Genomic DNA, 23,683 nt, shown 5'->3' with positions numbered 1-23,683 from the left:
GTCCTCAGATTCTGTGTCGCTAAAATGATCTCCTGGTGTAAAGTTAGAATGGTCAATTTTTTCACACCTGCAATGTCCCCATCTACTAAAACTCCAACTTGTAAATGGTTCTGCATTGTTACAAGTAACCAAAAATAAGTCAACAACTACGTTATGCACCACAACAGAAAAACATATCATCTACCAAAGCCCTTCAAAGAAGGAACCAGATCCTCACAATTATAGAAAGAGCAATATCATTTTGATTATATCTTAGTTTAAAGAAAGCTGTGACTTTATTGCAGCAAGGAAGAAGAAAAAGCTCAGTGTCCAACTTGCTTCTCCTATGGATCTGTATAAGGGGACACAATGCAGAATGAAATGGAGAGGACAAGGAATGTTATTGCTAAGATAGTTTTCAGGAGATGAGTTTGGAAGTAATGTCACTGACTTGGAGATTAATTTGATTCTCTGTAAAGCAGACCAGCTAGTGATGACCATGAGGATGACAGCCATGAATGAATTCATGAAGGCAAGAACAGTACAAGTGTGACCTCAGATGGGTTGGCAAGCTGTGTGCTTGTAGTATGTCAAGCATATCGTCCAAATTAAACAGGGACTGCTGGTTTGTTACATTGTTAAACCTTCCCTTTAGAATAAAATATAGGACATTTTTTCAAGGTTTCAATGAGGGAAAAAGGACTGGGGGATTGGTCCCCCCTCGATCACATCATAAACAAGTTTGATGAAGGACTAGCTCGGTACAACTTAAACAGCATAAATTTGAAATTTGATAACTAGTACAGTTTTTATTAATAAAAAAAAGTTTAAAAAAATAGGATATCCAAGTACTTAGTGATAGACATCATAAAAGTATACAGTAACAATCCATTTATATCACCAGCATTCATGTCCCCTGTTAAGAAGGATCAAGGATATGATGGATTCCTACGGATATCATTGTTCTCAGTTCTCAAGTTTTATGGCATTTTACTGCTTCCTCAGGAGAAAATCCGAGACCCAAACCTGGTTGGAATCAAAGCACCACCGAGAAACCCTCTGTGGCGGCTAAGGGAGACGTGCAAAAAATGAATGGATGTCTTTAATAAAGCAGGAGCATAGCTCTGGCTCTGGGGGAAAACAAATTTCAATGAAGCAAATGGCAATGGACAAGTCACAAGTCTTATGGCAATGGGGATTCTTTTCCCCTGTCTTGACCAGCTCTATACATCAATTGAGACACAGTAAAGTGGTCTTGATCATTTCATCGAAATTTGTTTCCCCCGGACCCAGAGCTATGCTCCTGCTTTATCAAAGACATCCAATCATTTTTTACACAAACAACACTTTTTATCAAAATTCGAGTTTATGCTGTTTAAGTTGTACTGAGATAATCCTTCATCAACCTCCTTTATGGTGTGATCGAGTGCTCACCGATCCCCCAGTCCTTTTTTTCTTTCCGTTGGATGATGGTACACTATACCTACTTTTTATGAAACTCATACCAATAGAGGCTTTAGCTTTTTCAAAGGTTTCAATGAGAAAGCCAAACACAAACATTATAAAATAATGAACTAAATTCACCTTGCAACATTTGTATCCATGCAGATGGCTCTGATTTCATGCTCTTAAGATGAGACCCACCTGTAAGGTAACACTATAACGTTTGCATCTGCCAGCACTGACAAATCTGCAAAACCATTTTCAATAGCTAGATATGATGACTTTTATTCAACCTGCTGAGACACCAACACAGAACCAAGTTCATAAGGAGCATCTGGAAAAGATAAGAGTGTATTTTTAAAGATGTACTTATCTGTGGTATATGGTACCGGCCAGATTGGCCACCTTTGTACCCGGAACCACCTCTGGGTGTTTCAGAGGATGTGGTCAAGTGGGATCCACCTATCACATATGGTGGACTTGCTCCAAGGTCAGGAGATTTTGGATCAGGGTCTACAATTTTATATATACCCTTACCCAGATTAGCCTGGCGAAATTGGCAAAACATGCACTCCTCGGTCGTAGGATAGCGGAAGCTTCCAGAGTCCAACAACGACTCCTCACTTTTATATTTATTTCAACTAAAATAACAATTGCCAGGAACTGGAGGTCTGCTGTATTGCCATTTGATCAGCTTAAACGTAAAATGTCGTGGCTTATGCTAAATGAAAGGTTAATAGCAATAGTGCAAGACAAGATGAAGTTATTCAACAAAGTATGGGATCCATGGATCAATTACCTGTCAAACGACCCCAGAACACTCACAAACTAAACCTACTCTTAAGTCATGGGTCTCAAGGCACTAAGCTGTAGTTCCCCTCTCCCAACCTTCCCTCCTTTACTCTATTCTCTGCACTTTTTCTTTGCTTTGTTTTTACCCCCCCCCCCCTTTTTTTATAATGATCTTAATTATTGGGTTTCGACCTCTGTTATTTTTTTGTTTAGTTGTACCTCTCATTTATTTTTGGCGGACTATTGTCCAGCATTTTCATAACTAGTTTGAGGTATGACTTTCCACATATGCTGAAATCTGCTTAATGCAAAGCCGAAATCTTTGTTGTTTGTACTGTAAAACTTTAATAAAAACTATTGAAATATAAAGATGTACTTATCATAAAAAAAGACCATGAAGTTGCTTTACATAGAATTGTGGAAAGATAAATTACTTTATGTTGGCAGTCTTTTTTTTGTATTAATGTAAGTTGTTGAGTACACCGCAGGGCTGATTTACAAACCTTATATAGAGGAAACAGGAGCATATACCAGCCAGTTGCCTATAGCAACTGATCAGATTTAATATTTTTGGGTTGATCTAGATAATCTGATTGGTTGCCATAGTGATCAGTTTTACTTTGTACTTCTATTGTTTACTTTTCTTTTTTTTAATCCTGTTCTGTGGATCTTTTTTGCCTTTGTTAGTGGAGGATGGGGAACATGGAAGCCTTTGTGGATGTGTGGAAGTGGATTGACTGGTAGTACTGTTGGAGTCCTTGGTTTGGGAAGGATAGGTGAGTAACCAAAGCAAAAAAGGAAAAATGGTGATTAATTGAATCAGTATACAATATGGCATGTAGCCTATTTTACTTGTTTCAAATTAGGTAAAAACTACAAAATATTATTGTATCTTTGAAAGGAATATGATTCCAAAACCAATGTCTTTTTCATTAAAGGTGAAGCTATTATGAACCGTCTGAAACCATTTGGTATCAAGAAGATTCTGTACAATGATATAGCACCAAGGCATGAATTAGCAGCAAAGATTTCTGCTGAATATGGTAAAACATGATTCTATTATATTTTCTGTTTGAAATGAATATAAACTTCTGCACTACCTGGTATGATAATTCTTTTAAGTAGATTTCTAAAAAGTCTTATTAATGTACTGTATATGTGGGTGTTTTGATTGTTTTGCATCTTTGAAATTTGTATTTTTGTAATGGTTCTGTATTAAATATTTTATGGTTCGAAAGTATTTCTCCAGGCTCTTTCATATTCCTAAAAGGCAAGTTTTAGGTAGAACTTGGCTGGTTTTAGGTAGAACCTGGTGGGTCAAGTCAGCTTCTGGCTTCTTGTACATGTCTCGGGTGCTTAAACAGTTAGATCTTCCTGCAGAAATTTCTAACTCTTGTCCACTTTTAGGTTTTGTGTGTTCTCACCTCCCTTTGCATTTTTTTTTTTTCAAAATTCTTTATTTACTCACACCAAAGAGCATGTCCACGTAGATCACATTAACAGCATATAAACAGTAACATTTTCAGACGTTTAAGAGTATACCAGTACAGTGTGGCAGGGTAGTGAGTATGACCTAGTCCGTGGTCCGTCTGTTCCGTACTCGTGGCATCGGGCTCACCATCTTTCCTCGTGATAACCCTGCTCCTAGGGAGCTTCCAGCAACGGAGTGCGGTGTGAAGTCAAGGATCCGCGGACACGCCCTCTCTTTTCCATTATCGGGAGAGCAGAAAACAGGGAGAGAATGGAGCGGCAGGGAGTAACCCCTCCCGCCACCCATCCAAAGATTAGAGAAAAGTTGTCGCCTCGGGAGCCGGGTTCCCGACAGCATCATGGAAGGAAGGGAAGAGAAAGAGAAAAGAGAGAGGGGGGGGGAAGTGAAGGGATTTGCCCACGGGCATGGAGCATGTCAGCCATCCGGCCTGTCAACGTTCCGCCGAGTATCCAAGCCAACTCCCCCCTGAAGAGGGGGGGAGCCGTGTCAAGGAATCTAGGTCTGTCCCCTAAGTGCTTGTCCTTCATCTGAGTAGGTGAACACATTCCATAGCTGCCAAGTCTTTTTATATGACTCCTGTCTATCCTGATCTGTGAGGATAAGATCCTCCATTCTATTGATATCATCTACCCTCCGGAGCCACATCGTCACCGTCGGTGGGTGTGGAGATTTCCAACAGGCTGGAATGCATGCCTTGGCTGCGTCTAGAAGGTGTCGGATAACCGATTTCTTGTATACGCGTGTAGGATATGTGTTAGCGTGTAGCAAGAGGTATGCTGGGTCATCAGGGATCTGGCGTTCAGTAAATTTCTGTGATATTCTCCTGACCTCCGCCCAGAAGGGCTTCAGCAGTGGGCATGACCAGAAAATGTGGGTCAGTGTACCTACGTCCCCCTGGCAGCGCCAGCATGTCTCTGAGGTAGACCTGAAGAGTTTGTGAAGCAAAGCCGGGGTGCGGTACCACCTAGTCAGGATTTTGTAGTTTGTTTCCTGTATTTTGGTACAGATAGAGGATTTGTGTGTGAAAGTCAGAATCTGCTGTCTCACCTTGGTCGAAAACGTGCATTGGAGTTCCTGTTCCCATTTCGTGATACAGGGGAGTTGATATCCCTCTTGCGGTGTTACTAGTATGTTGTGTAAGATGGATAGCGCGTGGGGTAATGTGCCCGTCTCCGAGCATATCTCCTCTATTGGTGTGAGAGGTAGGGTCCCTGTCTGTGGGGGTCTCATGGTATGTAGGAAGTGGCTCAGCTGGTTTGCCCTCATAAAGTCTAGTTGGAATCCCCCTCCCTGATCCGTTAGTTCTGCTGGTGTCCTCCAGCGTCCTGCTATGCTGAAGTGGGAGACCTGACACGCACCCGACTCTCTTAGCGCTCGGAACCTACCGTCTCGTAGCCCTGGTTCAAAATTCGGGTTACCTAGCACTGGTCTTAGGGACGAATTCGCCGGCGGTGACCCCAGTTGAGTAAGCAGCTTCTCGCAGATACTGGTCGTGGCACCTATTAGCGGGTGAGATCGTAGAGGTTTGGGCAGCCCCGTAACACACCACGGGGCTCTCCGCAAGGGGATGTCGCTTTGAGCTTGCTCTATGTGGGGCCATAGTTTAGTGTTCCCGTGTCTACACCAGTCCACTAGTCTGTTTAAGTGTGCCGCGTGGTAGTACGTGCGGATATTGGGCATAGCCAATCCACCATATGCCTTGGGTAGGGACAACACTGTTTTGTGAATCCTGGGATGTTTCCCAGCCCACAGGAAGTTTTTAAACATGGATTGCACCTGTTTGAAGTATTCCGTCGGTATGCGTATAGGCAGGGCTTGAAGGAGGTAGGTGAATTTAGGTAGAATGGACATCTTAAGTATACCGCACCTCCCGAACCAGGAGTGCAGCCCGGTTGTCCATTGGTCTAGCAGCTTCTGAGTGGTTTTCAATAGTGGCGGGAAGTTGAGCTTAAAAAGTTGAGGCAGTGACGGAGGGATACGGGTTCCCAGGTAGCTTATGGCTGTATCCGTCCACTGTAGACTGAAGCCGTGGCGCAGTCGATCTAGGCGGGGGCTCGAGATTCCCACTCCCATTGCTACCGACTTTCCTATATTGATTTTCATATTGGACAGTCTCCCATAAGTCTCGAACTCTTTCATCAGGCTCGGTAGGGATACCTCAGGGTCAGTCAGTGTGAACATTAGGTCGTCTGCATAGGCAGACACTTTATATTCTCCCTCTCCCACCTTGACCCCTGATATGTCCGTGTTCAGTCTCACATGTCTCAGGAATGGCTCGAGGGTCAACGCAAATAATAGTGGCGACAGGGGACATCCCTGTCTCGTTCCGTTCCTAATCTGGAAGGACTCTGACACCACCCCGTTGGCCCTGACCCGCGCCGTCGGTTCTGTGTACATCGCCGAAATCCAGTTCATCATCCTATGTCCCAGGCCGATGTGTCTTAGAGTGTCAAACATGAATCGCCAGTTAACACGATCGAACGCCTTTTCGGCGTCCGTACTCACCAAGACGCATGGCGTCTTTGAGGTGTTCACCGCGTGCAATAGATTGAGGACTTTGACAGTGTTGTCCCTAGCTTCCCTAGTAGGAACAAATCCCACTTGGTCCAGGTGGATAAGGCTCGTCAGGTGTTGTTGGATTCTAGTCGCCACGATTTTGGTAAGGAGTTTAAGGTCCACATTAAGGAGCGAGATAGGGCGGTAGCTACCGCACTGACTGGGGTCTTTCCCTTCTTTAGGGATGATAGCTATCTGCGCCTGTAGGGTGGATACATGTAGCCTCCCCCCTAGGCCTAGACCGTTAAATAACTCAACCAGATGCGTGCCCAGGGTAGGGAGCAATGCTTTGTAGTACGCCACTGTCAGGCCGTCAGGGCCCGGAGCCTTGCCTGGTTTGGTGTTACCAAGGGCGGCTTGAAGCTCCTGCAGGGTAATGGGTTCCTCTAATACCTCTCTGGCTTCGACTGGGAGTGTTGGCATGGTTGAAGTGGTCAAATAGTCTCGGGAAGGGTCTCCGTCGGGGTTCCGAGTCGCTGAGGGTATATTATATAACGTGTCATAGAAGTCCCTGAATTCTCTGGCGATCTCTTGTGGCATCGACACCCTCTGCCCGCCGGCTGTAGCAATGTGGGGTATATATGCTGCACTAGTTTGTGTCCTCAGTGAGCGGGCTAACATCTTCCCACATTTGTCCCCTGACTCATAAACCTTGCGTCTACAGATCTGGATGGTCGCCTTGGCCTTGTACGTAAGGACGTCCGTCACCTGTCGTCGTACTGTGTCCAGGTCCAAGCCCAGTTGTTTCGTCGGTGATTTTTTGTGTTGCGTCTCTAAGGATGTTAGTTTAGCCATTAATGTTGTTAGTTGTTCTGTCCTAAGTCTTTTCCGTCTGGCCCCGTGCTTAATAAAAATACCGCGGACGACCGCCTTGTGGGCCTCCCAGACCACCTCCGGACTACTGTCTGGGACTGTGTTGGCGGAAAAATAGTGTCCCAATTCTTTAACCACGTCTGCTAGTGTTTCGGGGTCCTGCAAAAGGGATTCGTTTAGCCGCCATGGGTGTCTTCTCTCCGTCTCTCTATCTGTCAGGGCATATACTAATATTACCGGGGCGTGGTCTGACCATGTTATCGAGCCTATCTTAGCCTCTTTGACCGCCATCAGGTTCCTATGATGGACCAAAAAATAGTCTATCCGGGAGTATACCTGGTGGGGTCTAGAGAAAAAGGTAAAATCTTTCTCCCCCGGGTGCAATAGACGCCATGTGTCCACCAGTTGGCATGCATGAAGTGCTGCTTGTATGCGTCCGCGCATTTTCCCCGAGGTGGAGGATGTCCCCGAGGATGTGTCCTCCAAGGGAGATAGTGGAACATTAAAATCGCCCCCTACTATCACCTGCCCGGTGGCAAATCTCGTCAGTCGGTCTAGGTGTTTCGTCAGGAAGGTGTCTTGGTTGTCATTAGGAACGTAGAAGCTCGCCAGGGTAACGCCTGTCGACCCTATCCGTCCTTTTAGAAACAGGAAGCGTCCCCCGGTGTCTCTCTGTATGTCGTCTAGTGTCCAAGGTACACCGGCCGCAATCAGAATAGAGACACCTCGGGATTTTGCCTCGGAGAAGGAGGAGTGGTAAACCGTCGGATAATATCTATTTTTTAAGATTGGAAGCCTGTCTTCCCTGAAGTGCGTCTCCTGTAGCATTACCACGTCTGCTCTCAGGCTGCGCATCTCCTGTAGCAGCATCCTGCGTTTCTCGGGGGTGTTTAGGCCCTTAGTGTTCAACGAAACAATTGTCAGTGCCTCCATGCTCGTGGGCGGGCGGGGGGGGGGAGGGTGTTAAGTGGGGGGGGGGGTTAGGTCAGTCAGGGAGGGTCAAGGGAAGGTAGTGGGAGGTGTCCCGGATGAGTCCAGGGATGGAAAAGTTATAGGGTACAGAAAAAGAAGAGAATAGAGAAGATATAGAGTGTAGTAAGAAAGGCCGACACCAGAGAGTGCGGCTGGTAGAGAAATCTAAATTAGCTTAACTAGCTAGAGCGCTCACCAGAGCTAGTCCGGAGTTCGAGCGCAGGCCTATGTGGGTCGGTGGTTGGACAGAGCCAGCACTGCGAGCTCCCGACTCTATCCAACCCCCCCCCCCGGCCAACGTAAATAAGATAACATAAGTATGGCAATGCAATCAATCTTAAACCATATATACATATAACAGCATTTAAGTGGCAAACAGTGACATATAACATAAGGAGCCCGTATCCCGTAAGGCACCCTTCCGGGGGACCCCACTCAACATCGAGGGGGCACAACCGGTAGGGGGACCGATCAGTGGGCTCAGTAAGGGATATATATGACCCATCTCCCCTGGCACCCCTCCCGCGTAATGTCAGATCCCTCCTCCCGTCCTCTCCCTCATAACGCCCCAATAACTCATGGCGTCTCCCAACTTCATATCTCTCCTCAGGATGGTAAAGGGCCAGTCTCCTCTCCCCCCTACCCGCCTCCCCCCGGGGAAGCCGCATCACCTCCCCTCCTGCATCTCATCACAACACACGTGCTCATATCCCAGCAATGGTCTCTCGTTCTCAACATGAGCATTGGCCAGTGGGGCAGTCTCCCTCCCCCGATTTCAAAGTTTCCCCCAGTGGTCCGCCTTGCCAACGGTTGGGTAGGCATAATAAAAAAAAAAGGGGGAACAAAAAGATCATGCCCGGGCAGAGCAAGGAAAATAAAAAGTGAAAAACAGATCAGGTGATTTAAGAACACAGTCAAAGGAGGGTAGACGAGCCCCGTTTGTCCCGTGTGAATATCCTTGGCATGGCAAAGTCTTCATTGGTGCAGGGGGGTTCTCTCTCTCGTGGGGGGCACTTATGCATCTATAGGGTAGATCGGGGCGCGCTCTAACAGCGCGGGAGCCCCATTATTGCAGTATACCCCCAAGGCCCGGATATAAACCATGGGTCCCCAGTAGTGTAGGTGACATAGTTTAGAGTGCTCGGGGCAGGGTACGGGCCGGGGGGGCCTCAACAGGGATCTGAGTGGCTAGTGGTTGCCTAGTCCCGGGGGAGCCGCAAAGAGCGGTGTCCAGTGTTCTGGAGCTCGCATCACACCATCGTGGGAGAGTTACCGGGACATCTACTGAAGGGTACCGGAGGGACCGGGAGAACGGATTAGGTGGGAGTCTGGGGGGGGTCAGGGAATCGTGGCCCAAGGCCTACTCACGGCGTTCCTCTCCTGAGGGGGCTCGCTGTCTCCTCCGTCCACGTCCCCTCTGTCGGTTCTCCATTCCCGGTCTGTAGTGTGAGGGACCTGATCTTCCTGCCGCGCGGGGTAGTATCTGCAGCCAGTCGGGGATCGGTATCTGGTCCGCATCCAGAAAACGGAAGAGGGCCGGTAGGTCCGCTGGTGACTGGACCGTGAAAGCTGCTCCATCCTTCCTGAAGGTCACCGCCAGCGGGTAGCCCCAACGGTAGGTAAACTCCCGCTGTCTAGCTAGGTCCAGGACGGGCTTCAGCATCGCCCTTCTGCGCAGTGTCGCTCTTGAAAGGTCCGGGAGCACCTTCACCACTGCCCCCTCCAGGAGGATCTCCCCTCTGTCCCACGCGCCGCGGATGATGCGCTCCTTCTGTGTATAACGCAGCAGCCGACACACTACATCCCGCGGTCTGTCTGGATCGGCCGACCTTGGGCCCAGGGCGCGGTGTGCACGGTCCACCTCCACGATCTCCGCCGGGTTGTCTAGCAAGTCGCGGAACAGGCCCAGCAGAACATCATCCAGGGCCTCGGGTTCTACCGTCTCAGGGATCCCCCGCAACCGAAGATTGTTGCGGCGGCTCCTGTCTTCGACCTCTTCCAGGTGCAGTTGGAGCGTAGTAGCCGCTTCTCTATGGTGGTCACGGTCCCGCTCCAGATCCGCCACTCTCCGCTCCAGGGTCGACAGCGATCCCTCCCCGGTGGTCACTCTGTCTGACAGCGTGGATATCTCCGCTCGTACCTCCTGGACGTCTCTCCTATGAGTCTCCTCCAGCTTGAGGATGAGAGACTCTATGTCTTGCCTTGTGGGGAGGGCCTGCAGCAGCGCCCTTATCTCCTGTTCCGCTGAGGAGCCTCCGGCCGGAGGGGAGAGGGCCGCCATAGTTGGGTATCGGTCCTCGGGTGTGCCCGGAGTAGCGGGGTGTACTGCTGCTTCCTCCGGTCGAAAGGTCCAGAGGTCTTGTTCTAGCTCCTCCGCTGGTCCGCCACGTGGGCTTGCTCTTGGCGCCGCCACCCTCGCGCCCGGAGGAATCGCCGTAGAGGAGCCAAAAAAACGGTGTAAATCTCCCGATTTCGTGGTGGAGCGGGTGGTGCGGGCTGCAGATCGTCTTTTGGACTTTTTGGCAGATTGCATGCCTAAATTCGCTGAGTTTGGCCGGTTAAAGAGGGGACAGGGCCGGGAGCTCCAAGTTCCTGCGTCCTCACTCAGCCATGTCCAGGCCACGCCCCCCCCTTTGCATTTTTTGGCACCTCTTCCAAATATTTTATTAAAGAATATAGAATAAAGAACAAGGGGTACATGATACATAAGCAAAGGAGGGAGGCCGTCCACAGTGTACAAAAGGGGATGGAAGTTACACAGAATTCTGACAAAACAGTAGGGACGCAGCCCACTTTGAAAAAACTCAAGTAACAACAATAAGACAAAGTATTAAGAAGCAACTCGGTGTGTGTGTATGGCTGAAATCACAAAATTAATCAGCGTCGGGCTACAGAAAGAGGACAATTTGGGATCGACTCCTGTAAATGAGGACTAATTACAGGGAGTGCCGAGGTTAGATGAGTTACATGGTCTGGTGGAATTTTTGGAACCTCTTATTACACTCTGCTTATTATAAAATAAATAAAAACACTAACAAATACAGTGGAAACCCTCTTAATGGCAACAGCAGGTGTGCATACCAGGGAACTCAAGCACAGAGATCTCACTGAGAAGTATACAGAATTGTCAGGTAGTTTAACTTCCTATCATGACCAGTGCGACACGTGATTTCAGTAGGAAAGGTATTTATGCCTTGTGGATAGCTGCACAACTGAGCTCTGCCACACATTTTTGTCACCAATCAAGAAGACATAAAGAAGTGGGTATGACAATGGAGGATTTCCTATAGAGTAGACTGGTGGGAATGGGAAGGGGACAGGGGAATGTTAGCAACAAAGGAGTTCAACATTGGAACTTGAATCCTTCAAGAGGAAGTAAACCCTGATGGGTTTTACTTCCTCTTTGTTTCCCTGCAAAGGTAAAGCATAATGGGCTACTATGCATCGCATAGTAGCCCATTATGTGACACTTACCTGCAGGAGAAGCCCACGATGTCCCCATCTTCCTCACTGGCAGTGAGCATCCATTCTTTACCCCTCTTCCTTCCTGGGCCACGAACTCTGGCTCTGTGACTGGCCGGAGTCACGTGACGTCACTCCCCAGTCACGGCTTGACTCCAGCTTGCCCACAGCGTGCCATTTCAAGACAGCGCATGCGCAGTAGATTGCATCGTTCAGGGACATTGCAAATGTCTCCTAAACCTTGTAGGTTTAGGAGATATTTCAAGCACCTACAGGTAAGCCTGAGCACTTATGGTTGGTGAAAGGTCTTAAGGAAGATTGTTCAAGAAGACTAAGTGGACACCTGAAAGTTTAATCACTTGAAATTGAATCACTTATAGACTATATTTTTGACCACTGGATGAACGTTTTGAATAATTAATCACATTTATTCAATTATTTAGTTTACTTTTATGTGTATTTTTATATGTATATATTTATATATATATATATATATGCAATTTTTAGTATTTAGTATATGTAAGACACACTTTTTCACAGGGGTATATTTATTTACTTTTGTTCAGTCACTGAGGTGAAAGTGACTGCAAAGGATGTGTAGCTGTGACCAGTTGTCCTCCCGGGAGTCTCTTAGCTGTGCTCTCTCCCTCTGTCCTCTCTTTGCTCTGTCTTGTGCCTCCAGTCCAGGACCTCTTCATGCGTTCCTGAAGGTGGTCCCGACTGCACCCAAGCCCAGGCCCAAGTTCACCCCCCCAGACTGGGGAGCTCCCTCAAAGGCCCTGGACAGCCTCCACACTCTCTCACTCCAGCTCTTCCACCCAATAACTCCTCCCCAGCTGGGCTGACCCTAGGTATTTAAGGAGGCCTGGCCCCTGCCAATCCAGTTTGGGGTATTGGTCAGGGCCCCCTAAAACACCCCAGGCAGCTCCACCCCTCCATTCTTTCTCTCTTTCTAGAACTTTCCAGCAAACTCTAGAAAAGAAGAGAGAGGAGGTCTCAGTGATGCTGCCTGTGAGTCACCAGCTGCTACTCTGAGCCACTCACAGCCCAGAATGAAAAAAAAAAAACGGCCTAGCAACCAGCCAGGTCTACCTAAATTTACCTATCCTAACAAAGAATCCTACCTCTAGCACCTACCTACCTAGAGGGTGCTACATAATGAAACCACTTTTTCAGGTTCCCTGTAGTACTTGTAATAATAGAAAGTTAAACTATCTGACAAATCTGTATACTTCACAGTGTTGGACCTCTAAGGTCAGATGACATCTTAATCAGCTTAAAACTAGTAGCAGCCAGCTCATGACAGCTCTCATCTGTAAGGTAATAGCAAAAAAATCCTTCCCTTTACAAAAATCCCCCGTCTCTCGTGTCCTGTCAGGTGCTTGTATGCCTCTTGGCACTCTTCTCCCCTTCAGACAGTTATATAGCTAGATTCAGGTAGGCAGGCTTATCTTTGCGGCGGCGTAGTGTATCGTGTTTACACTACGCCGCCGTAAGTTAGCGAGGCAAGTACATGATTCACAAAGTACTTGCCTGCTAAGTTACGGCGGCGTAGCGTAAATCGGGCGGGCGTAATGGTGCCTAATTCAAATTTAGCTGAGGGGGCGTGTTTTATGGTAATGGGGGGTGACCTTACGTGATTGAGGTATTTTACGAACAGCGCATGCGCCGTCCTCCTACATATCCCAGTGTGCATTGCGGCAAAGTACGCCACACGGTCCTATTGGTTTAGACATGGACGTAAATGACGTAAATCCCTATTCACGGACAACTTACACAAACGACGTAAAATTTTCGAATTTAGACGCGGGAACGACGGCCATACTTAACATTACTATTCCAGCTATTTGATGGAATAACTTTAGGCCTGATAATGCGTTATGTAAACGGCGTATCTGTACTGCGTCGTCCGGGCGTACGTTCGTGAATAGGCGTATCTAGTGATTTACATATTCCAAGCCGACCGCAATGGAAGCGCCACCTAGCGGTCAGCCTAAAAATTACACTTTAGGATACGACGGTGTAAGACACTTACGCCGCTCGTATCTGAGCCTAATTTAAGCGTATCTGGTTTCCAGAATACGCTTAAATTAGCGCCTGCGCACATTCAGACTTAGGCTGGCATATCTACTGATACGCCAGCCTAAGTCTTTCTGAATCCACCTAATAGTGTATCGGCCTGATGATGTTATAGAAGGAAACCCTGCCTTACACATTACGTCTGTAATGGACTTCTTCATAGACCAATGATATAAAGTTATTTATAGTGTCAATTACCGCTTGGTTGCTGGTAAGTTCAGTGAGAAAGGTGACACTGAGATACCACATTCATTCAGACTGCATGGCCATGAGAACATCTAGAGAGAGCATGAATGGGAAGTGGACTGATCATATAAGAGAGCCAATGTCAACAGTAGGACTCCCCTCAAGAACATAGTGGCTAGTGAAATATACAACTATAGTATCAGTAGTGGAGTAGAAGGTGTAGTTTGTGTCCTGTGGATGTAGGACCCACTACATATCTATTAGTTGGTGGGAGAAAAGTAAAACAATTAAAAGGTTTATTTGAGTATATAGAACAGAAGTTGCGTTGGAGGAGGTATCCAGGTAACGTTTAAGAGTGAAATAAAGTTACATCCAACTAAAATAGTGCATTCTAGGAGCTCATGTAAGACTTAAAGGTAGTGTTTGGCTGTAGTAGTCTGATTTTGTATGGGTCATTGTCACAATCTATGGTGAACAGGAGTTAACCACAACTGCGGTTAGCAAAAGATTTCAATGCACCTCTCTATGTTATGTGAGATTTCAGTATTGGACCCCAGGCGTCACTCCAATCAAAGCACAGGAGTTTGGGGGTTCTCTACATCATCTCTCTCACAAAAAGGAATGCGTTGAGCTACTAAGGACGTATTACAACATGCGCCCAATCCTTAGCGTTAAAAGATTATAATGCACATAAAGATTCCAATGCACTACTATATGCAAGTGATTATCAGTACCGGACCCCAGGCGTCACTCCAATCAAAGAACAGGAGTTTGGGGGTTCTCTACATCATATCACTTTAACATAAATTAATGCATTAGGCCACTAAGGTTGCAGGTATGAAATACCTTCAATGCTTAGCATAGAAAATTTAAGGTGAACATGTTCAGTAACTTAGGGCGTGAGCCTATATACTTTTAACAACATATGTCAAGCACGTAGCATATGAAATTACTGTATGCAATTAACAATTTACTGGAGAGAGGCGACTTAGCGTAATTGATTTGAAAATGTATGTTCCTTTAAGATATTTCACAGCGGTCAGCTGAAGAGACACTAAGTAATTCCAAGCAGTGCCGTAGTATAAAGTAAAGGTACATTCAAATACAGTCCATAGGAAAGATATATTTGATCCGGGCAATTCTAGAGTAACAAATGTAACATAGCAATGGTACTTATCCGTTTTGTAGAGGATCGGTGTTCTCCAGTAAGCAGAGTATTGCAGCAGCAATGAGATTCATTCATTAATGGAGGGTCTCCTGGTGGGGGATATCTTGGGCTGTCCGCAGCAACTCTAGTAAGCTTGGCAGCGTAGATGCAGGAGTGGGTTGATTTCCAGTTAAGGCCTAGATGGTACCTGTAGTTCGTTTGTAGCCAGACCGGCTACGGTCGACAATAATAGAACCGTGTGCAGTCTGTTACAGTCATACACAGGACACATCAAATAACAAGGGGCTTCAGGGCTCTCCATTAGTCCAAAGTATGCTTGGAGAGGTCAGGAAGCAGAGTAATTGAGGTTACAATCAAAGTTAATGAGTATGAACACTGGCTGTGCATAATTTACTCTCTTGTTCTGAAGAAGTGGACCCAGGAGATAACAGAGTCAGAACGTTTAGGACACAGGGTCATGTGAACCCTATCAGTTTTTTAAGATCTACAGCATCTGAGGTGCCTAGGAGTTTATCAAAAATGGCCTTTACAGTTGGGAGCAGATCTGCAGTACTTGTTACCTCAGGCAGCTTCTTCTATTTTTGTTTTTGAGATAATCTTGGAGTTGAAAGAAGATATGAAAGTGAGCTTCTTGGTCTTCTAGGCCTCTTTCGCAAGTTGCTATTGTTGCAGATAAAGCGGCAAAGGTTTAAGTATCAGGAACCTGTACTCACCGAGGCCGAGATGCTGAGGACGGTTCACCCTTGCGACCCTGCGCAGTCCACTCTCTGGAGTTGAGACAGAGGAGGGAAGGCACAAGGAGGCACCGGTGCCGGAAGCAGGTTGGTAGACTTGGTGCGTCTGAAGGTGGCTGAGCAGGTGTGGAAGACTGGAAGCAACTGGAGATCAGGCAGCTACTGGCAGGAGGCCCAGAAGAAACAAGCATAAGATAAAGGCAAGTCCGGGTCACAGGCCGTGGGTCAAAGGCTGGAGAAGGCAGAGAAAGTCCGTAGGTACAAGCCAAGGTCAAAGGGCAGGAGACAGCAGCAATCCAAGGTACGTTAGCCAAAAGGTCAGAGGTTCCGGGTGAGAGGAGAGTCGTCAGGAAGTCCGGGTCAAAACAAGGAGATATGGCAACAGGTAAACTCACTAAAGCTGATGACAAACCAGCAACCTGTTCAGGGAAGGCTGCTGGTTTAAATAGGAGTGTCCGGCCTCCAGGGTTGCTGCATACGTGCACGTGCGCGCTTCCACGCACACGGCGAGCTGCCGTACCGCACATGCGTGCGCGCAAACCACGCACAGGCATGCGCCGAAATGTCATTCTACTGGGCATGTGCGGGAATCTGTCAGAGGTGGAGCTAGTACCCTGACAGTGCCCCCCCCAAGGGGCGGACTCCGGACGCCCAAACTGGTCATTAACTCCGGGTGTTCCAGGTGAAAGGCCCGAATCAGGCGAGGGGCATGGAGATTCCGGGAAGGCTCCCAAGAGTTATCTTCAGGGGGATATCCCTTCCACTTTATAAGGTATTGCAACTGCCTTCCTCTTTTCCTGCAGCTCAAGATAGCCTCCACCTCAAATTCTTTTCTTTATCGTACATCACGGGACACAGAGCGGCATTCATTACTATATGGGTTATATGGAGTACCTTCAGGTGTAGACACTGGCAATCTCAAACAGGAAATGCCCCTCCCTATATAACCCCCTCCCATAGGAGGAGTACCTCAGTTTTTACGCCAGTGTCTTAGGTGTTAGTCATGGTTTAGCTTGCCTCCGCATCCTTGGGATTAGGTGAGCTACCGGTTCTGTCCAAAAAAGCCTCAGCGCTAAAGTGGTCAGTAACCGGACCCCAAACCCTTGGGGTATAGCCCATAATGCTTTTCTTTTTAGAGAGCTGGACCCTGGGCCCAGAACTTAGAAACCTTTGGGTACCTAAAGTTTTCTGTTGCCAGGGTGCTATATGGGCCCAGGACAGTGGATCCTTCATAGGAACCCAGGGCCTGAAGGTCTAGACATCCCCACGGAGATGGGGGAAGATTGGGCCTCTTGCTTGGCAAAGTCCTGCGGCATGGAGCAGGTAAGTGAGGGGAAAACTTGCGGAACTTGGTTCTTAGCAGGTTTTTTCTGGGGGGTCACAGGGGACATGCCTAAAGTTATGCACTGCATCTGGCAAACTAGTCACATATCATAAAGATAGGATGGCTCTCTATGTATTATTCCCCATAAGATGTGACCTCCTTGTAGTGTTGGAAAAGCATTGAGTGGGGCCTGTGTTATATAAAAATATATGTGTGTGTCAGAGAGCTTTGCTTACCTGCAGGCCTCCAGGCGATGCTCCATTCAGTCTTCCTCCTCAGAGCCTGCAAGCAGGCAAAACGCTGACCTCCTCATGGTTCCAGGCTGCAGGCTGCAGTTTGCTGGAACAGAGAGGTCCCTTCCTCCCAAAATCCCCCCCCCCTCCCCCTGTCGGGAGGGGCATTTCCTGTTTGAGATTGCTGGGGGGGAAGGGCGGGTCAGTGGCTTAAAGGAAGGGGCGGCCCTTCCTTGTTTGTTTGTTCCATTCAATACTTTGGAACTGAGGAGAAAGACCAGAGCGGCAGCACGGGGCGCCGAGGACACACAGTGGCCAGAAAGGATATTGCAGTCTTCAGAGGACTGTTTTGTCAAGCCTAGAAATAGGCTGTTTCTTTTCCATCTCATAGTTTTTCTTTGCAATACTACTCAGGGGGACAGAATGTTTTTTCTTTCCTGGATTTAAAAAAAAAAAAAAAAAAAAAAAAAAAAAAAAAAAAAAAGTCATCTAGGGGAGAGGAAGCATTTTTTTATCCCCCAAACAGGTGTTTGGACAATTAACTTTTATAGTTCCAAATACCAATAGGTAGCAGGTGTACCTCGGTATTGTACCATGGTATGCTGCTGTTTTCCCTACAGGGAGCCTTGGGGCCATCGGGATCTGGGGCTGGAGCTGACGCGGGTCAGTCCAACCCTAAGATGGTCACGGAGGAGGTATTACTCACCTCTTTAAAAGAGATGCAGAAAAGCATGGGAAAAAATGATATCCGCAGCTATGCGGGGCAGTAAGCGGAATAGATCTCCGTCGCCCGAGCGCGGACCCTCAGAAGAGGAGGTCCTTTCCTCAGGGGAATTGGACGACCTCTTGGACACGGACCAAGTAGGTTCAGGGATCGAAGACCTGGATACAGAGGAGTCTGGGGCAGTCTCCCTGAGGGAGAGCTGGTGGATTCAAGGATTGTCGGACTTGGTCCATAGGACATTCAACTTGCCAGTACCAGATCTCCAGGTATCGACGGTTTCAGCTTTGGGCTCACTGAGGGCGCCTCAAAGCAATGCTGTGTTTCCGATCCATCCTCTATTAGAGGGAATTTTGTTCCAAGATTGGAACAAGCCAGATAAGATCTTCTTACCACCTAAAAGGTTCTCTGTCCTATATCCTATGGAAGAAAATTTTTCCAAAAGATGGGCTACTCCTGCAGTGGACGCAGCCATCTCATGTGTTAACAGATCGTTAACATGCCCTGTAGAAAACATACAGGTGTTCAAGGATCCAGTTGATAAGCGCTTGGAAGCACTACTTAAGAACTCCTTCACTACTGCAGGGGCAGTAGTACAGCCAGCTGTGGCTGCGATTGGGGTCGCTCAAGCATTATCGGATCAATTTAAGCAGATGCTTAAACTTATTCCGGCCCAGCAGGCAGAAAATTTTTCGGATGTCCCTAAGGCCATATGTTTTACGGTAGACGCAATCAAGGATTCAATCCAGCAAGCGTCACGTTTATCGTTATTCCTTATCCATATGAGAAGACTCTTATGGTTAAAAAGCTGGGAGGCTGAGCCCCCATGCAAGAAGCTCCTGGTAGGGTTCCCCTTCCATGGAGGACGACTCTTCGGAGAAGACCTAGATAAATACATTCAGACCATTTCAAACGGCAAGAGTACTCTCTTGCCAACTAAGAAGAAGGTTCAGGGACCTGCGTTTAAACGACAGTATTCCCCTGGGCAGGGGCCCTCTAATGCCAAGCAGTATCGACGGCCTCCTGCAAAAGCAAACTTCGGCTTCAACAGCAGATCACAAGGACAGGCTGTTAGAGGCAAAAGGCAGTGGTTTCGCAAACCAGCAAAACCAGCCCCCAAGCCAACCTTATGAAGGGGCGCCCCCACCCACGAAGGTGGGGGGAAGGCTGCGACCCTTTTCAGAGATTTGGGAAGCCAGCATTCCCGACGAGTGGGTACGGTCTTCCGTGGCCACAGGCTACAAATTAAATTTCCTAAGGTTTCCTCCTCCTCATTTCCAGAAGTCGAGGATTCCAAACGATCCGGAAAAGGGAGCCGCATTAAGATCGGCATTAGATCATCTACTTTCCCAGGAAGTAATAGTAGAGGTACCAGTCCTGGAACAGGGGCTGGGTTTCTACTCCAACCTATTCATCATCCCAAAATCCAATGGAGATGTCAGGCCAATTTTGGACCTAAAGACCAGATCTCTATGGAAGATATCTACGCTTCATGGTGGCTTCGCGTCACTTCCAATTCGTGGCGCTTCCCTTCGGGTTGGCTACGGCCCCCCGGGTGTTCACGAAGGTCCTAGCTCCAATCCTAGCCAAACTAAGGATCCAAGGGGTCACGATCCTAGCATACCTGGACGACCTCCTAGTCATAGATCACTCGTCTCCCGGCTTGGAGCGAGCAGTGGCCCTCACGGTCCAATACCTCGAGAGGTTCGGCTGGGTCCTAAATCGAGAAAAGTCAGCTTTCCAGCCCACAAAGCAGTTGGAATATCTCGGCATGAGATTAGACACAGAACAACAAGGAGTGTTCCTACCTCTGAGGAAGGTAAAAGCCATCAAGGAATTAATCCTACTGGTTCTAAGCAAGAAAGAACCGACTATTCGCCTATGTATGAGGTTACTAGGCAAGATGGTGGCCACATTCGAGGCGGTACCATACGCCCAGAGCCACACTCGCATCCTACAGGCAGCCATCCTGTCAGCATGGAGCAGAAGGCCACAGCCGCTCTCATCAAGAGTCCGACAAAGTCTGTGTTGGTGGTTAGACCCTCAGAATCTACTGAAGGGGAGGTCTTTCAGCCCAGTGGCTTGGAAGATAGTGACCACAGACGCCAGCCTGACGGGCTGGGGAGCAATTTTGGATGGTTGCACTCGCCAAGGTACTTGGGCAAAGCCAGAGAAGCAGTTGCCCATCAACATCTTGGAGCTCAGAGCTGCTCGACTAGCCCTCAGGGCTTGGACGTCAAAATTGCAGGGGTTCCCGGTGAGAATTCAATCAGACAATGCCACGGCCGTGGCACACATAAATCACCAAGGGGGAACCAGGAGTCAAGCCGCTCAGAGAGAGGTGAGCTTGATTCTTCTATGGGCAGAGGCTCATGTGCCCTGCATATCGGCAATATTCATTCCAGGAGTGGACAACTTTCAGGCGGACTTCTTAAGCCGCCAGACTCTATGGCCGGGGGAATGGTCTCTGCATCCACTAGTCTTTCAAGCACTCTGCCAAAGATGGGGAGTGCCGGACGTGGATATCATGGCATCGAGACTCAACAAGAAACTAGACAGGTTCATGTCCCGCTCAAGGGATCCGATGGCCTGCGGAACCGATGCGTTGGTTTGCCCTTGGCATCAGTTCAAACTTCTTTATGCGTTTCCCCCGCTCCAGTTACTACCCGCCTGCTGCGCAGGATCCGGGTGGAGCACATACCAGTCATCCTGGTAGCTCCAGCATGGCCCAGAAGGGCATGGTACTCACTAATCTTAAGGATGGTAGTGGGAGACCCTTGGACTCTTCCTCTACGGCCAGACCTGCTATCGCAAGGTCCGATCCTCCACCCTGCCTTACGGCATCTAAATTTGACGGCCTGGAAGCTGAATCCCTGATTCTCAGGGGTAGAGGTCTGTCTCAGAAAGTAATCTCTACCCTAATCAGAGCCAGGAAACCGGTCTCTAGGGTGATTTATTACAGGGTCTGGAAGGCCTATGTAGGCTGGTGTGAGTCCAAGCGATGGCTTTCTCGCAAATTTACCATCGATAGAGTATTAAGTTTTCTCCAGCTAGGAGTGGATAAAGGATTGGCATTAAGCACAATCAAAGGACAGATTTCTGCTCTGTCAGTGTGGTTTCAGCGGCCGCTGGCCACCCACTCGCTGGTTAAGACCTTCCTTCAAGGGGTCTTACGTATTAGACCTCCAGTTAAATCCCCGCTTTGTCCGTGGGATTTAAATCTTGTTCTGTCAAGTTTACAGAAACAACCGTTTGAGCCGTTGGCTGAAATTCCTTTGGTTTTACTGACAAGGAAGTTGGTATTTTTGGTTGCCATAGTTTCCGCAAGAAGAGTTTCGGAGCTGGCAGCCTTATCCTGTAAGGAACCATATCTTGTTTTTCATAAGGACAGGGTCGTTCTCCGCCCTCATCCTTCCTTCCTTCCGAAGGTCATATCCAGTTTTCATTTGAACCAGGATTTGGTATTACCATCCTTCTTCCCTAAACCTACTTCCAGAAAGGAAGGGTTGCTGCATACCTTGGATATTGTCAGGGCCATGAAGGCCTATCTTAAAGCTACAAAGAAGATCCGGAAGACAGATGTGCTGTTCATTCTACCGGATGGGCCCAAGAAGGGGCAGGCAGCTGCAAAGTCCACCATTTCTAGGTGGATTAAGCAATTAATCACTCAGGCCTACGGCTTGAAAGGGTTGCCTCCTCCAGTATCATTAAAGGCTCATTCTACTAGAGCCATGGGCGCCTCCTGGGCAGCACACCACCAGATCTCTATGGCTCAAGTTTGCAAGGCGGCAACCTGGTCTTCTGTCCACACGTTTACAAAATTCTACAAGTTGGACGTAAGAAGGAATACTGATACTGCCTTCGGGCAGGCAGTGCTGCAGGCTGCAGTTTGAGACCCTCGGATTCCGGGGGCTCCTCTTGTTCGAGTTAAATTTAAAAATTTTATTTTTCTCAACTAAGTTGGATTTATTATGATTTGAGTATATCTCTAAATTAAATCCTTTTGTCTTGGAGATGTTCTCCCTCCCCTCATTGTAAGCATTGCTTTGGGACATCCCATATAGTAATGAATGCCGCTCTGTGTCCCGTGATGTACGATAAAGAAAAAGAGATTTTTAATACAGCTTACCTGTAAAATCTTTTTCTTGGAGTACATCACGGGACACAGAGCTCCCACCCCTCTTTTTTGAGGACCATTTTGGGAGGCATACTGCTTGCTACAAAACTGAGGTACTCCTCCTATGGGAGGGGGTTATATAGGGAGGGGCATTTCCTGTTTGAGATTGCCAGTGTCTACACCTGAAGGTACTCCATATAACCCATATAGTAATGAATGCCGCTCTGTGTCCCGTGATGTACTCCAAGAAAAAGATTTTACAGGTAAGCTGTATTAAAAATCTCTTTTTTCACCCTCAATCTCCACTGGTGGAGGTGGCAGTTCTTCTCTTCCGTTGAAGGGATCCGGCACAACGGGTTTGAGCAAGGAGGCATGGAACAGGGGGTGGACCCTGTAAGACTCGGGTAATGCCAGTTCAAAAGCCACAGGATTGATCTTCCGTCTGATCTCAAATGGGCCGATGAACCTTGGACCCAACTTTCGTGAGGGGACAGGTAATTTGAGGTTGGTGGCAGACAGCCAAACCTTCTCACCAACTTCGAAAGCTGGGCAATCCTTCCTCCCTCGGTCATAGAACCTCTTATAATCCTCCTGGGCTTGCTGCATAACCTCCTGTAATTTTTGGAAATTCCGCTGAATGAAGGTTACATGTTCCTGGACAGCTGGCACAGGTGCTTCAGGGATAGAGTCTGGGAGAAAGGAAGGATGGAAACCAAAGTTAGTCCAGAATGGAGTTTGGTTAGTGGTGGAATGTACGGAGTTATTATAGGCGAACTCGGCTGAAGATAGCAAGGAGGACCAATCGTCTTGGGAGACTGAGCAAAAGCAACGTAAGTATTGTTCCAGCGTTTGGTTGGTCCGTTCTGTCTGGCCATTACTTTGGGGATGATAGGCAGAGGAAAGCAAGTTTTTTTCTTCCAGTGCTTTGCAGAGCTCCTTCCAAAATTTGGATGTAAATTGAGTACCTCTGTCGGATACGATGCTTTTGGGCACCCCATGAAGCCTGACGACCTCTTTAAAAAAAATTCTGGCTGTATCTGCCGTGGAGGGCGTACCTATCATAGGCAGAAAATGCGCCATTTTGGACAGGCGGTCAACCACGACTAGGATCGTGGTAAACCCTGCTCATGGAGGCAGATCGACAATGAAGTCCATAGAGATTTCAGCCCAAGGGCGCTCCGGAATGGGTAGGGGTTTAAGCAGGCCCCAGGTCTTCGTGTTTGGTCCCTTATTCCGTTGGCAGCGAATGCAGGAAGTGACGTAATCTTTACAGTCGGACCTCCATTTTGGCCACCAGAAAGAGCGGGAGATTAGCTCGGAGGTTTTACGTGTACCAAAATGGCCTGCCAATTTGCGATCATGAAAAGTGCTCAGAATCAACTGCCTAGCTTCCATTGGCACAAAAAATTTTCCTCACGACCACAGTAGGTCATCCCTTCTCTCCAAAGAGGAGATCTCATGGTCAGGGCACCGTCGACAAGCTGCTTTCAGAGAGGTCAGTAAGTCTGCTTGAGGGAGTAACAAGAAATTTTGAGACGATAGGATAGTGCTGGGTTCGGATGTGTTGGGTGTTTCAGGAAACATCCTGGAGAGGGCGTCAGCCTTTCCATTT

At 47.8% G+C, this 23,683-nt stretch overlaps 1 protein-coding gene across 1 annotated transcript in view; it reads left to right on the top strand.

The window, feature by feature from the left end:
* Positions 1–23,683, top strand: part of LOC120946822 (glyoxylate reductase/hydroxypyruvate reductase-like) — a 53,031-nt gene that overhangs the window by 11,871 nt on the left and 17,477 nt on the right. The window contains exons 5-6 of the mRNA XM_040361570.1: positions 2,902–2,990; positions 3,153–3,257. Of these exons, the coding sequence (XP_040217504.1) occupies positions 2,902–2,990; positions 3,153–3,257 (194 nt within the window). The remainder of the gene's footprint in view (positions 1–2,901; positions 2,991–3,152; positions 3,258–23,683) is intronic.

The sequence above is a fragment of the Rana temporaria genome, chromosome 1 (genome assembly GCF_905171775.1).
Source record: "Rana temporaria chromosome 1, aRanTem1.1, whole genome shotgun sequence".
NCBI lineage: Eukaryota > Metazoa > Chordata > Amphibia > Anura > Ranidae > Rana > Rana temporaria.
Note: the sequence above shows the minus strand (reverse complement) of the source record. Positions and strands in the feature narration are given on the sequence as shown.